This window comes from Ranitomeya imitator, chromosome 3, assembly GCF_032444005.1.
Source record: "Ranitomeya imitator isolate aRanImi1 chromosome 3, aRanImi1.pri, whole genome shotgun sequence".
NCBI lineage: Eukaryota > Metazoa > Chordata > Amphibia > Anura > Dendrobatidae > Ranitomeya > Ranitomeya imitator.
Window position 1 is genome coordinate 276,629,194 of NC_091284.1, and position 15,713 is coordinate 276,644,906.

The 15,713-nt window shown below is 44.6% G+C and overlaps 1 protein-coding gene across 1 annotated transcript in view; it reads right to left on the minus strand.

Moving 5' to 3' along the window:
* Positions 1–15,713, minus strand: part of SYT2 (synaptotagmin 2) — a 332,824-nt gene that overhangs the window by 166,328 nt on the left and 150,783 nt on the right. The window contains exon 2 of the mRNA XM_069756485.1: positions 15,482–15,569. Within this exon, the coding sequence (XP_069612586.1) occupies positions 15,482–15,500 (19 nt within the window). The 5' untranslated portion in view covers positions 15,501–15,569. The remainder of the gene's footprint in view (positions 1–15,481; positions 15,570–15,713) is intronic.

Genomic DNA, 15,713 nt, shown 5'->3' on the forward strand with positions numbered 1-15,713 from the left:
GTATAAGAGAGCATCATACTGTGTATAGAGGAGCAGTATAGGGGGCAGACTCGGGACATTATTCAATGTAAAGTGGGCACTTATTGTTATAGAGGAACTCAGGTTACTCTGACTGTCAAAGGGGCACACAAAGGGCATTATTACTTTCTAGGGGACAAAATATGGCCACTGTTTTCTAGAGCACTTGCACCCGGCATTACTATATTATAGAGTTTTGCTTCAGCATTTAGAGGGCGCAGAGAACCACACAGCAGGGGCAGTAATAGGGTCACATACGGCAGCAGCGACTCAGCATTGGGGTATCAGCAGAATGAGGAGTTTGTGTAGGTTGGGAATAGTCCCATTTGGGACGGTGCTGAAAATATGAGACGTGAATGTGTCTTTGTTGTAAATTCTGCAGCCAAGTCCTGGCTGGAAGAAGTTGTCATGTCGGTCTTGGCCAGACAGAAAAGACGTGAACGACTCCATCAGAAAGAACGTCAGCGGTATGTCATTATCTGTAACTGTGCTGTGATCTCTTATATGTTATGTAGGACTGGCATTTGGCAGTAATATCAATATTGGTCTTTATATAGAGATTATTTTCAGCAACAGCGCGGTCATCTGCCAAGGTTCTCCTACATCAGGGAGGTTGCATCACCCAGTTATAATCAAGATTACCTGGTTAGGGGCCCACTGAGAAGTGTTGCCCGCAATTCCCCTCCCCCCCCCCTCCTTCCCGAACCAAAACCCTACCTATGCCTCTGGCTGAAGCAATGTCAGCAAGAAATCTGGGACTAGGAAATTTACTTTATTATCGCATTATTAAAGATTTTTTTGGTAATTAATGTGATTGACCTATCTGGGACATTTAGGACAGATCGGCTAAATATGTCATAAAGGTTCAATAGATGTGGGTCCCATAGAGATAAAAAGAGAGACAAGTGTTACTGGCAACTCATGATAGGAGATGTGAATCCCAGGGAACCAAGGAAGAAACAATAAGGTTAAAGGGACATTCCCATCTCCAAGACTCCAAGATCTTATCACAATATCCCAATATCCAAGATCTTATCCCAATATGAAGTAGGTGTAATAATGATATTAGCAAATACCTCCAATTAGAAATGTAGTATAGTTTTTCTGATTTGCTATGTCTCTTTCCTCATGTTTTGGCATTGCAGGACCTTAGGTATCCATGGTTACATCCACTGATATAGTGACAGTTAGTGAGGTAGTTGCTAGTGGTCATAACCATGGATACCTAAGGTCCTGCAATGCCTGCACATTAGAAAAGAGACATAACAAAGAAAAAACTATACTGCATTTCTAATTATAGGTATTTGCTAATATTATTATTATTACAGCTACTACATATTGGGAAAGGATCTTGGAGATGGGAATACCCCTTTAAGTTATAAGGAACCTGTCACCAAAAAAAGCAGTATTAACCTTCTGATACGTGGATAATCTGCAGGGTAATAGTGTTATTATGCTGGCTGCCGCCTGCACATAGCCTAACGCTGCAGGGAGAAAATTAATCTTAATTCTCCCCAAAGCTTTCCCATTTCAGTCACGGGGCGGCGCCGGCACTGGTTGAGTATCTCTCTGAGAATGGAGAGCGGTGGCTGCAACCACGCCCCCGCCCTGATTGACTGCCGTCCCTATAGCCAGGGGAGCGGTTACAACCGCCTAGCTGTATTCTCAGAGCGGTGACTGTACCAGTGCCGGCACCGCCCCTGTGACTGAAACTGTGCCTCTGGCCCTGACAGACACTTTTCTGCATTGGTGTCGGCTGTCAGTCATGGTTGGGGGTGCAGTTTCAGTCACGGTGCCAGCTCCGGTGCGGGTTCAATCATCGATCCAAGTATATAAAGCGTCGTCACCCCGGGCCCTGATTGACACTCGCTCTGCATTGGGGCCGGCAGTCAGTCAGGGCCAGTAACGCGGTTACAGCCACCGTTCTTTATATTCCAAGGGCTGATTGGACCAGCGCAGCACCGCTCCCATGACTGAAACGGGAACGCTGCTGGGGAGAATAAAGTTCATTTTCTCACTACAGCATTCGGTTACTTTGCAAACAAACACACCCAGATGCATCATAAATGCCAAAAAATAGGGGTACTAAATAGTGACCCAACGTATGTGAAATAATTCCAACTCCATAAATACTTCGGAATGAGGAGAACACATAAGAGTAACTCGAATTTTAAAGATATAACAAAGTGCAAATTTTATTAAACAAAATTGTTAAAAACACATACATATAGAATGTCATAAATATTCAGGATGAGCAAATATGCGCACATATAGTCCTATTCAAATAGAAAGGCAATAGCTGCCATGCCTATGTAGTTATGCAGCAGGTAAGTAGATGCTATAAAGCACAACAGGGGAGGCAAGTGAGATTAAGCAAGTAGCTTAATGTGGCTCTGTTAAATGCAGAGTCGGCACATGTTGTGCTGTAACGCAACGCCCTGTGTGGCATAAAGGTAAAGGTGGAGCGGTATAAAGCAGAACTTACCACTATGTGCGCAAAAAGACCCACAGAGGATGGTGGATGACCCGACGCGCGTTTCGTGTTCACGCTGGACACTTCTTCAAGGGGTATGCTGTGCTCATATGGAAAAGGACCTTAAGTAGCCATGACAACATGTCACGTGGTGTATCACGGGGATAGAGTGAGCCAACCGGAGCGCGGCGTTATTGGCGCATGAGCAGTGCGTACCCCAGGTCCTGGCATGGCAACTAAGGCGTCAGGCGTCACAGCGCGTGCGCAGGGGAATCAAATCCCCAGGCAGGCGAAGGAGGCCGGAGAGACGCCCGCCCTCACGCTGGATCCAGGGACAACAGCGTGCATGCGCACAGCCGTGCATAGCATTGCGGGCATGTAGACCGTGCAAGAATGAGGTAATCATAAAAACAACAATAACAGTACCAACCGAGTAAGTTATATATATATATATATATATATATATATATACATATATATATATAAAGTGCAGTCGTTAATTGTCAACAGAATCACAGTAATGGTGGTAGATGTAAGGTTATAGCCAGGATGTTGCATGATTAGGTCCTCAGGGATAATATAGCATGGTAAACATCTGAGACATTGCATGATCTCCGTGGCAAGATGATAAGAGAGATTACGGCATTAAGGTCTTGACCATATATATAGATATCACTGAATAAAATAAAAAGTTAAAAACGAAAATTAAAAACCGAAACAAACGCATATACACCATCAAGGGGAATAGTATAGAGTAATAAATGGGCATAAGAAGAGATGATGTGGAGCAAACATTCATAGGAATGAAGCGAAACAAAGAGATTCATTCAGACCTTTGGGGGTCAGAGTGTCCAGGACTACAATCCATCTGGATTCTTTTTGGGCTAAGATCTTTTTATAATTACCGCCGTGAATCCCCAGATGAATAGCCTCAATCCCTCTAACTTTAAATGTTATTGGATCACAATTGTGATAAGCCTTAAAATGGCGAAGAATGGATTTCAGTTAAGAGGAATCAGCCACTGTCGTGGCCGCGCGAATGTCCCGCACGTGCTCCCGTACCCTAACTCGTAGCTCTCTAGAGGTAAGGCCAACGTATATCATGGAGAAACCACATGTAGCATAATAGATTACATTGGTGCTACTGCATGATATACGTTGTCGTATTTTAAACTGTTTTAAACCATCTGATGATTGAAACGTAGAGCAGCGCAGGACATTCGCGCAGGCAAGACAGTGGCCACAAGAAAAACAACCCACAGTAGGTCCTCTAGTACTGAATGGATTAGTTCCTTTTGGAACGTAGTGACTATTAACGATTAAATCGTTAAGATTTTTGGATCTTCTTGATGTCATGGAGGGGAAGCTGCCAATGGACGGACCCAGGGAGGGTTCGGCACCCAGAATAGCCCAATGTTTCATTAGAATATCTCGCATATTGCTCCACTCGTGATTAAACGTAGCAATAAAGAGAATCCTTTGGTTATCTTTCTTGATTGCATCCTCTCGAGGATATAGCAAATCGCTACGTGGGGTCTTTTTTGCTCTATTATATCCCTTCCTGATACACCTATTACTATATCCGTGATTTTGAAAGCGGGTTTTAAGATCTGCTGCTTTTTTTTCAAAATGGTCATTAGTGGAGCAGATCCTCCTCATCCTGAGGAACTGTCCGACCGGGACGGCACTGATGGTGGAAGGGTTATGAGAGGAGCTAGCATGTATAAGTGAATTAACAGATGTCGGCTTTCTGTAAACGTCAGTCTGCACCGACCTGTCAGTATCAATTGAAAGGGAGACGTCAAGAAAGTCGACAGTAGTAGTATCGTAATTATAAGTAAGTTTAATATTGAGTATATTGTCATTCAGGGCTGACATAAAGTCCTCAAACTCCTGCACCGTCCCGTCCCACAAAAATAAAACATCGATATAACGAAGCCAGCACAGCACATGGGAGGCGGCCCACGCGCCCTCGTCGCCAAATAAAGATCTCTCCCAGTGACCTAGGAAGAGATTAGCATACGAGGGTGCACAGGCTGCGCCCATGGCCGTGCAGCGCCTGTTCGGTTACTTGCAGGGGCCGGCCAGCATAATAACGCTATTAACTTACAGATTAACCCCATATCTGCTGGTTAACAACATTTTTTCTGGTGACAGGTTCCCTTTAATGGAATATGTATCATATTTAGATTTTAGGTGACCTTGGATGGAGAATCAACACCAAAATTATAGAATATAGTTTAATTCAATGAAAGAGGATAAAACTTTAAAGGGAATCTGTCAGTAAAATCAACCTTCGTAAACTGTCCATATGGGCAAGCAGGTCACAGAAAGTTGAATAAAATTTGACCTTGATATCTGGGATCTGATGTCTTATTCCAGAGTAATCAATGTTTTTCTCAATATGTAAATTAGCTGTTAAGATCCATGGGAAAGACATAGATCTCCCTAATAAACTGACTCCACAACTTATTAAAATGAAAAGGGTCATTACCAACGTGAGACATGCAATGACCGACAGCCTGCTCACCTGTCTGTCATGTCTGTCGCTGGTAACTCTCCCTTTCATTTAAAACAAGCTGTGTCCAACCCCTAGATCTTAACAGCAGAACCTTTAACCTCTTTAACACTTCATTCACTTAAAACATAAAGAATACACACAGAATTATACACATGTATATCGTATTTGCAGCAGAATTGATGCAGATTTGCACCACACATATCCTCAATTGCATGTATGAAAGTTTCAAGTAATGTGTGAATTTCTAGACTGGCTATACATGTGCGAAACCGGCATACTAGAGCAATTATTACTGTTTTTTAAATTATCTATAAGGGCGGACTTACTTGAACTTACTCTACTTATTTAGCCGATACAGCTGACCGCATTGATGTGGGAAGGAGCACACAGCGCTCCTTCTCCCATCACCCCCCTGTCATCGTCTCATGTCACCGACGCCGACACTGACGGTGGGCGCGGTGATGTCACCACACGGCGCCCGCTGTTAGAAGATGAGTGGGAGCTCGGAGCACCACTGGAACAAGGAGGAAGAGAGGAGTATTTATTTATTGGTTTTTTTTATGGGGCTGCCTGTTATGTTTGCTAATGACAGGTGTTATGAAGGCAATCCAGAAACACAGTGTGCTTAGCGATCAGAGCGCACACAGTGATCTGACAAATACCCAAAAATACAAGAACGAGCTCTGAGACGTGGAAACTCTGTAGACTGCACACCTGATCCTATCCTAAACACAACTAAAAGCGGCTGTGGATTGCGCCTAACAACTACCTAGGCAACTCGGCACAGCCTAAGAAACTAGCTAGCCTGAAGATAGAAAAATAGGCCTGACTTGCCCCAGAGAAATTCCCCAAAGGAAAAGGCAGCCCCCCACATATAATGACTGTGAGTAAGATGAAAAGACAAAACGTAGGGATGAAATAGATTCAGCAAAGTGGGGCCCGATATTCTAGGACAGAGCGAGGACAGTAAAGCGAACTTTGCAGTCTACAAAAAACCCTAAAGCAAAACCACGCAAAGGGGGCAAAAAAAAACCCACCGTGCCGAACTAACGGCACGGCGGTACACCCTTTGCATCTCAGAGCTTCCAGCAAAACAAAAGACAAGCTGGACAGAAAAAAAGCAACAAAAAAGCAAAAAGCACTTAGCTATACAGAGCAGCAGATCACAGGAACAATCAGGAGAAGCTCAGATCCAACACTGAAACATTGACAAGGAGCAAGGATAGCAGCATCAGGCGGAGTTAAGTAATGAAGCAGTTAACGAGCTCACCAGAACACCTGAGGGAGGAAGCTCAGAAGCTGCAGTACCACTTGTGACCACAGGAGTGAATTCAGCCACAGAATTCACAACAGTACCCCCCCCTTGAGGAGGGGTCACTGAACCCTCACCAGAGCCCCCAGGCCGACCAGGATGAGCCGCATGAAAGGCACGAACAAGATCGGAAGCATGAACATCAGAGGCAAAAACCCAGGAATTATCTTCCTGAGCATAACCCTTCCATTTAACCAGATACTGGAGTTTCCGTCTAGAAACACGAGAATCCAAAATCTTCTCCACAATATACTCCAATTCCCCCTCCACCAAAACCGGGGCAGGAGGCTCAACAGATGGAACCATAGGTGCCACGTATCTCCGCAACAACGACCTATGGAATACATTATGTATGGAAAAGGAGTCTGGGAGGGTCAAACGAAAAGACACAGGATTGAGAACCTCAGAAATCCTATACGGACCAATAAAACGAGGTTTAAATTTAGGAGAGGAAACCTTCATAGGAATATGACGAGAAGATAACCAAACCAGATCCCCAACACGAAGTCGGGGACCCACACGGCGTCTGCGATTAGCGAAAAGTTGAGCTTTCTCCTGGGACAAGATCAAATTGTCCACTACCTGAGTCCAGATCTGCTGCAACCTATCCACCACAGAATCCACACCAGGACAGTCCGAAGACTCAACCTGTCCTGAAGAGAAACGAGGATGGAACCCAGAATTGCAAAAAAATGGAGAAACCAAGGTAGCCGAGCTGGCCCGATTATTAAGGGCGAACTCAGCCAACGGCAAAAAGGACACCCAATCATCCTGGTCTGCAGAAACAAAACATCTCAGATATGTTTCCAAGGTCTGATTGGTTTGTTCGGTCTGGCCATTAGTCTGAGGATGGAAAGCCGAGGAAAAGGATAGGTCAATGCCCATCCTACCACAAAAGGCTCGCCAAAACCTTGAAACAAACTGTGAACCTCTGTCAGAAACAATATTCTCAGGAATGCCATGCAACCGAACCACATGCTGAAAGAACAAAGGTACCAAATCAGAGGAGGAAGGCAATTTAGCCAAGGGCACCAGATGGACCATTTTAGAAAAGCGATCACAGACCACCCAAATGACTGACATCTTTTGAGAAACGGGAAGGTCAGAAATGAAATCCATCGAAATATGTGTCCAAGGCCTCTTTGGGACCGGCAAGGGCAAAAGCAACTCACTGGCACGAGAACAGCAGGGCTTAGCCCTAGCACAAATCCCACAGGACTGCACAAAAGTACGTACATCCCGTGACAGAGATGGCCACCAGAAGGATCTAGCCACTAACTCTCTGGTACCAAAGATTCCAGGATGACCAGCCAACACCGAACAATGAAGTTCAGAGATAAGTTTATTAGTCCACCTATCAGGGACGAACAGTTTCTCTGCTGGACAACGATCAGGTTTATTCGCCTGAAATTTTTGCAGCACCCGCTGCAAATCAGGGGAGATGGCAGACACAATGACTCCTTCCTTGAGGATACCCGCTGGCTCAGATAAACCCGGAGAGTCGGGCACAAAACTCCTAGACAGAGCATCCGCCTTCACATTTTTAGAGCCCGGAAGGTACGAAATCACAAAGTCGAAGCGGGCAAAAAATAACGACCAACGGGCCTGTCTAGGATTCAAGCGCTTGGCAGACTCGAGATAAGTCAAGTTCTTATGATCAGTCAATACCACCACGCGATGCGTAGCTCCTTCAAGCCAATGACGCCACTCCTCGAATGCCCACTTCATGGCCAGCAACTCTCGATTGCCCACATCATAATTACGCTCAGCGGGCGAAAACTTCCTGGAAAAGAAAGCACATGGTTTCATCACTGAGCAATCAGAACCTCTCTGTGACAAAACCGCCCCTGCTCCAATCTCAGAAGCATCAACCTCGACCTGGAACGGAAGAGAAACATCTGGCTGACACAACACAGGGGCAGAACAAAAACGACGCTTCAACTCCTGAAAAGCTTCCACAGCAGCAGAAGACCAATTAACCAAATCAGCACCCTTCTTGGTCAAATCGGTCAATGGTTTGGCAATGCTAGAAAAATTACAGATGAAGCGACGATAAAAATTAGCAAAGCCCAGGAACTTTTGCAGACTTTTCAGAGATGTCGGCTGAATCCAATCCTGGATGGCTTGGACCTTAACTGGATCCATCTCGATAGTAGAAGGGGTAAAGATGAACCCCAAAAATGAAACTTTCTGCACACCGAAGAGACACTTTGATCCCTTCACAAACAAAGAGTTAGCACGCAGGACCTGAAAAACCATTCTGACCTGCTTCACATGAGACTCCCAATCATCTGAGAAGATCAAAATGTCATCCAAGTAAACAATCAGGAATTTATCCAGATACTCACGGAAGATGTCATGCATAAAAGACTGAAACACAGATGGAGCATTGGCAAGTCCGAATGGCATCACTAGATACTCAAAATGACCCTCGGGCGTATTGAATGCAGTTTTCCATTCATCTCCTTGCCTGATTCTCACCAGATTATACGCACCACGAAGATCTATCTTAGTGAACCAACTAGCCCCCTTAATCCGAGCAAACAAGTCAGATAACAATGGCAAGGGATACTGAAATTTAACAGTGATCTTATTAAGAAGGCGGTAATCAATACACGGTCTCAGCGAACCATCCTTCTTGGCTACAAAGAAGAACCCTGCTCCCAGTGGTGATGACGATGGGCGAATATGTCCCTTCTCCAGGGATTCCTTCACATAACTGCGCATAGCGGCGTGTTCGGGCACGGATAAATTAAACAATCGACCTTTAGGGAATTTACTACCAGGAATCAAATTGATAGCACAATCACAATCCCTATGCGGAGGTAGAGCATCGGACTTGGGCTCTTCAAATACATCCTGATAATCAGACAAGAACTCTGGGACCTCAGAAGGGGTGGATGACGAAATCGACAAAAATGGAACATCACCATGTACCCCCTGACAACCCCAGCTGGATACCGACATGGAATTCCAATCCAATACTGGATTATGGGTTTGTAGCCATGGCAACCCCAACACGACCACATCATGCAGATTATGCAACACCAGAAAGCGAATAACTTCCTGATGTGCAGGAGCCATGCACATGGTCAGCTGGGCCCAGTATTGAGGTTTATTCTTGGCCAAAGGTGTAGCATCAATTCCTCACAATGGAATAGGACACCGCAAAGGCTCCAAGAAAAACCCACAACGTTTAGCATAATCCAAATCCATCAGATTCAGGGCAGCGCCCGAATCCACAAACGCCATGACAGAAAACGACGACAAAGAGCATATCAAGGTAATGGACAGAAGGAATTTGGACTGTACAGTACCAATGACGGCAGACCTAGCGGACCGCTTAGTGCGCTTAGGACAATCAGAAATAGCATGAGTGGAATCACCACAGTAGAAACACAGACCATTCAGACGTCTGTATTCCTGCCGTTCAACTCTAGTCATAGTCCTATCGCACTGCATAGGCTCAGGTTTAACCTCAGGCAGTACCGCCAAATGGTGCACAGATTTACGCTTGCGCAAGCGTCGACCGATCTGAATGGCCAAAGACAAAGACTCATTCAAACCAGCAGGCATAGGAAATCCCACCATGACATCCTTAAGAGCCTCAGAGAGACCCTTTCTGAACAAAGCTGCCAGCGCAGATTCATTCCACTGAGTGAGTACTGACCATTTCCTAAATTTCTGACAATATACTTCTATATCATCCTGACCCTGGCACAAAGCCAGCAAATTTTTCTCAGCCTGATCCACTGAATTAGGCTCATCGTACAGCAATCCGAGCGCCAGGAAAAACGCATCGACACTACTCAATGCAGGGTCTCCTGGCGCAAGAGAAAATGCCCAGTCTTGAGGGTCGCCGCGCAAAAAAGAAATAATAATCAAAACCTGTTGAATAGGATTACCAGAAGAATGAGGTTTCAAGGCCAGAAATAGCTTACAATTATTTTTGAAACTTAGAAACTTAGTTCTATCTCCAAAAAACAAATCAGGAATAGGAATTCTTGGTTCTAACATAGATTTCTGATCAATAGTATCTTGAATTTTTGTACATTTATAACGAGATTATCCATTGAAGAGCACAGACCCTGAATATCCATGTCCACACCTGTGTCCAGAATCACCCAAATGTCTAGGGGAAAAAAAAAAAGTGAACACAGAGCCGAAAAAAAAAAAAAAAAATGATGTCAGAACTTTTTCTTTCCCTCTATTGAGAATCATTAGTTTGGCTCCTTGTACTGTTATGTTTGCTAATGACAGGTGTTATGAAGGCAATCCAGAAACACAGTGTGCTTAGCGATCAGAGCGCACACAGTGATCTGACAAATACCCAAAAATACAAGAACGAGCTCTGAGACGTGGAAACTCTGTAGACTGCACACCTGATCCTATCCTAAACACAACTAAAAGCGGCTGTGGATTGCGCCTAACAACTACCTAGGCAACTCGGCACAGCCTAAGAAACTAGCTAGCCTGAAGATAGAAAAATAGGCCTGACTCGCCCCAGAGAAATTCCCCAAAGGAAAAGGCAGCCCCCCACATATAATGACTGTGAGTAAGATGAAAAGACAAAACGTAGGGATGAAATAGATTCAGCAAAGTGGGGCCCGATATTCTAGGACAGAGCGAGGACAGTAAAGCGAACTTTGCAGTCTACAAAAAACCCTAAAGCAAAACCACGCAAAGGGGGCAAAAAAAACCCCACCGTGCCGAACTAACGGCACGGCGGTACACCCTTTGCGTCTCAGAGCTTCCAGCAAAACAAAAGACAAGCTGGACAGAAAAAAAGCAACAAAAAAGCAAAAAGCACTTAGCTATACAGAGCAGCAGATCACAGGAACAATCAGGAGAAGCTCAGATCCAACACTGAAACATTGACAAGGAGCAAGGATAGCAGCATCAGGCGGAGTTAAGTAATGAAGCAGTTAACGAGCTCACCAGAACACCTGAGGGAGGAAGATCAGAAGCTGCAGTACCACTTGTGACCACAGGAGTGAATTCAGCCACAGAATTCACAACAGCTGCCTTATACTACAGGGTCTGCCTATGGGGGTACTGTCTTATACTACAGGGTCTGCCTATGGGGTACTGACTTATACTACAGGGTCTGCCTATAGGGGTACTGTCTTATACTACAGGGTCTGCCTATAGGGATACTGTCTTATACTACAGGGTCTGCCTATAAGGGTACTGTCTTAAACTATAGGGTCTGCCTATGGGGATTCCATCTAATACTTACAGGGTCTGCCTATAGGGGTACTGTCATATACTACAGGGTCTGCCTATGGGGGTACAGTCTTATACTTACAGGGTCTGCCTATAGGGGTACTGTCATATACTACAGGGTCTGCCTATGGGGGTACAGTCTTATACTTACAGGGTCTGCCTATAGGGGTACTGTCTTATACTACAGGGTCTGCCTATGGGGATACTGTCTTATACTACAGGGTCTGCCTATAGGGGTACTGTCTTATACTACAGGATCTGCATATGGGGTACTGTCTTATACTACAGGGTCTTCCTATGGAGGTACTGTCTTATACTACAGGGTCTGCCTATAGGGGTACTGTCTTATACTTACAGGGTCTGCCTATAGGGGTACTGTCTTATACTTACAGGGTCTGCCTATAGGGGTACTGTCTTATACTACAGGGTCTGCCTATATGGTGCGGCCTTATACTACAGGATCTGCCTATGGGGTTCTGCCTTATACTACAGGATCTGCCTATGAGGGTGCTGCGTTATACTACAGGATCTGCCTATGGGGGTGCTGTCTTATACCACAGGGTCTGCCTATGGGGTGCTGCCTTATACTACAGGGTCTGCCTATGGGGTTCTTCCTTATACTACAGGGCCTGCCTATGGAGTGCTGCCTTTTACTACAGCATAATAACACTGAAGCCAGCATATTATAGAATCAATAATGATCGAGTAAGGTGAAATATCACGAAGAGTAGAATATGCTAAATGGATAAATAGGGACAAGCTGCCAAACAACATAACTAAGGAAGAAAAAAGGAGAACTAGGCAGCCATATAGTCCCATAAAATTAACTCTTTATTAGAATACATAAAACAACACCAGACATTGAACAGGGGTACAGCAGGGGATGCAAGTACATCCAAATGGCAATACAGAAAACAGACCAGAAAGCCGATCCATAGACCGTGCTGCTATGCTAATGCAATGTTATCCAGCATCTCCCCACATGACAAAGTAAAATGGTACATACTCAAAAGAATATAGGGCAAGTGCCCTCACATAGGGGATGCACAGCAATATTTATGCATGTATCAGCATATCTATAGCAGGCGACATACCTCTGGCAGGCAGCACAAGTGCAGGGAACGGCAGGCCTGACCCCAACGCGCGTTTCGGAGCGGGCAGCTCCTTCATCCAGGGTCTGCCTATGGGGTGCTGCCTTATACTATAGCGTCTGCCTATGGGGGTACTGTCTTATACTAAAGGGTCTGCCTATGGGGTACTGTCTTATACTACAGGGTCTGCCTATAGGGGTACTGTCTTATACTACAGGGTCTGCCTATAGGGGTACTGTCTTACACTACAGGGTCTGCCTATAGGGATACTGTCTTATACTACAGGGTCTGCCTATAAGGGTACTGTCTTAAACTATAGGGTCTGCCTATGGGGATTCCGTCTAATACTTACAGGGTCATCCTATAGAGGTACTGTCTTATACTACAGGGTCTGCCTATGGGGGTACTGTCTTATACTACAGGGTCTGCCTATAGGGGTACTGTCTTATACTTACATGGTCTGCCTATAGGGGTACTGTCATATACTACAGGGTCTGCCTATGGGGGTACAGTCTTATACTTACAGGGTCTGCCTATAGGGGTACTGTCGTATACTACAGGGTCTGCCTACGGGGATACTGTCTTATACTACAGGGTCTGCCTATAGGGGTACTGTCTTATACTACTGAGTCTGCCTATGGAGGTACTGTCTTATACTTACAGGGTCTGCCTATAGGAGTACTGTCTTATACTACAGGGTCTGCCTATGAGGGTACTGTCTTATACTTACAGGGTCTGCCTATAGGGGTACTGTCTTATACTACAGGGTCTGCCTATGGGGGTGCTGCGTTATACTACAGGATCTGCCTATGGGGGTGCTGTCTTATACCACAGGGTCTGCCTATGTGGTGCTGCCTTATACTACAGGGTCTGCCTATGGGGTTCTTCCTTATACTACAGGGCCTGCCTATGGGGTGCTGCCTTTTACTACAGGGTCTGCCTATGGGGTGCTGCCTTATACTATAGCGTCTGCCTATGGGGTGCTGTCTTATACAACAGAGTCTGCCTATGGGTGCTGCCTTGTGTTATAGAGTCTGCCTATGGGGAGTGCATTATACTATGTTGAGGACTATCTGATGCATTATACTATATGGAGGCCATCGCACAGTGTGGGGATTACAGTGAGGGGCCATCATACAGTGCTGGAGGCTACTAAGGGGTCAGTATACTGTGTGGGTGGTACTATACAGTGAGGGGGCATTATACTGTGTATAAGAGAGCATCATACTGTGTACAGGGGATCTGTATAGGGAGGGAGACTCGGGACATTTTTAAATGTAAAGTGGGCACTTATTGTTATAGGGGAACTCAGGTTACTGTGGCTATTAAAGGGGCATCAGGGCAATATTACTTTCTAGGGGGCAAAATGTGCGCACTGTTTTCTAGGGCACTTGCACCCAGCATTACTATATTATAGAGGGTTGCTTTAGAATTTAGAAGGCACAGAGAATCACACAGCAGGTGCAGTAATAGGGACATATACGGCAGCAGCAGCTCAGTATTTAGGGTATCAGCAGGATGAGGAGTTTGTGCAGGTTGGGAATAGATGGCGATGGGGCTGGAATGTGAGAAGTGCCGAGAGCTGATGTTTTTAGTCTGGCAGGGGCCAATATCTATGGCCCCTTCCAATGCTATTAATATCAGCTAATAGCTGCCTGCCTAGCCTTTGCTGGTTAGATTTTATAGGCGGACCCTATGTCAATTTTTTTCTGGGGTGCCACTGTAAACTAGCCAGTAAAGTCTAAGCAAATAGCTGTGAGCTGATATTAATAGCCTGGGAACCTTTATGGCTATTGGCTCATTCCCAGAATATTAACATCAGCCCTCAGCCGTTGGCTTTCCCTCTGCTGGTTATTAAAATTATACGGGAGCCCACACAATTTTTTTCTCTTTAAAATTAACAGTTCCAGTCTGGTTACAGCCTATGTATGTTCATTCTCTTAAAGCTGCTACATAGGCTGGTGACAATGTGTGTGTTTGTGTTTACTTATCGGCTTAGTAATGAGGGTGTCGGGCTGACACCTTTTCATTAAGCCTAGGGCTAGGTGTCAATGACAGCTGCTGACACCAAGCCCTAATCCCATTACCCTGATGCCACACTGCATCAGCATGCAAAAGGTGGTGTTGAAACAAAGAAATTACATCACAAAACTTTTTTTAAATATCTTTATTTAGCTGGAAAAACCTTCATTGCTGTACAAAAACGCATGGGAAAACACATAAAAAAGCGACAAAAACACACCAAAAACACGCATTCTTGCTGCAGCATTTTCCTGTCAAGAGATGCAGGGACCTTGTAGAAATTTCTGCAAGCAAATAATCAACATGCGCACATAGCTTAAGTCAGGTTTTAAATAAAACTGCTTTGTATAGGAATAGTCCTATTACTAACGTAAACGTGTACACAGGGCGGTGGGGAAGAAAATAATTACATTTATGGATATATTGTTAATAAATATAAATAATTAACAAAAATTAAGTAATACCATACCAATGTCTTCTCGTGGCAGCTCTGCCCTGTTGCGAATTACAGATAACAGTAGATTGGTGGAGAAGCTTATGTCAATTGTGCACAGGTGAGAGCAGGGAGCTCAGAGATGGAGCTGGGAGCTTATGGGAAATGTAATTTACAGTGGCCACATGGCCGACACTGAAGCACCACTGAAGCTCACATTGAGCATGGAAAAGTTGGAGCCAGAAAGAGGAGTTAAAAGGTAGCCACTGAGTATTTGAGGTCATGGCTGGGTTTCTTTAGAGAGGGTATTGGATGTAGGGAGTTAATAATTATAGAAGAAATAATAGATTATAGGAAAACTCCTTTAACCATTGAATTCCCTTACCTTCCCTTCTTCTCAGCATTATTAATCACAAATAAAGTGTGGTGTGTGATGGAGGTATCACATTTATGGCTGGCCCTTTCCAATGAACCTGTAAAAAATAAAAGATATAATAGTATACCTATATATAACATTTGATAATGAGCATAGAATAAAATAGCTATAATTATATGGAACAGTAAATAAACAGTATTGTACGATTAAGGCTTAGCTTAAACTTGGTTTAAGCATTTAC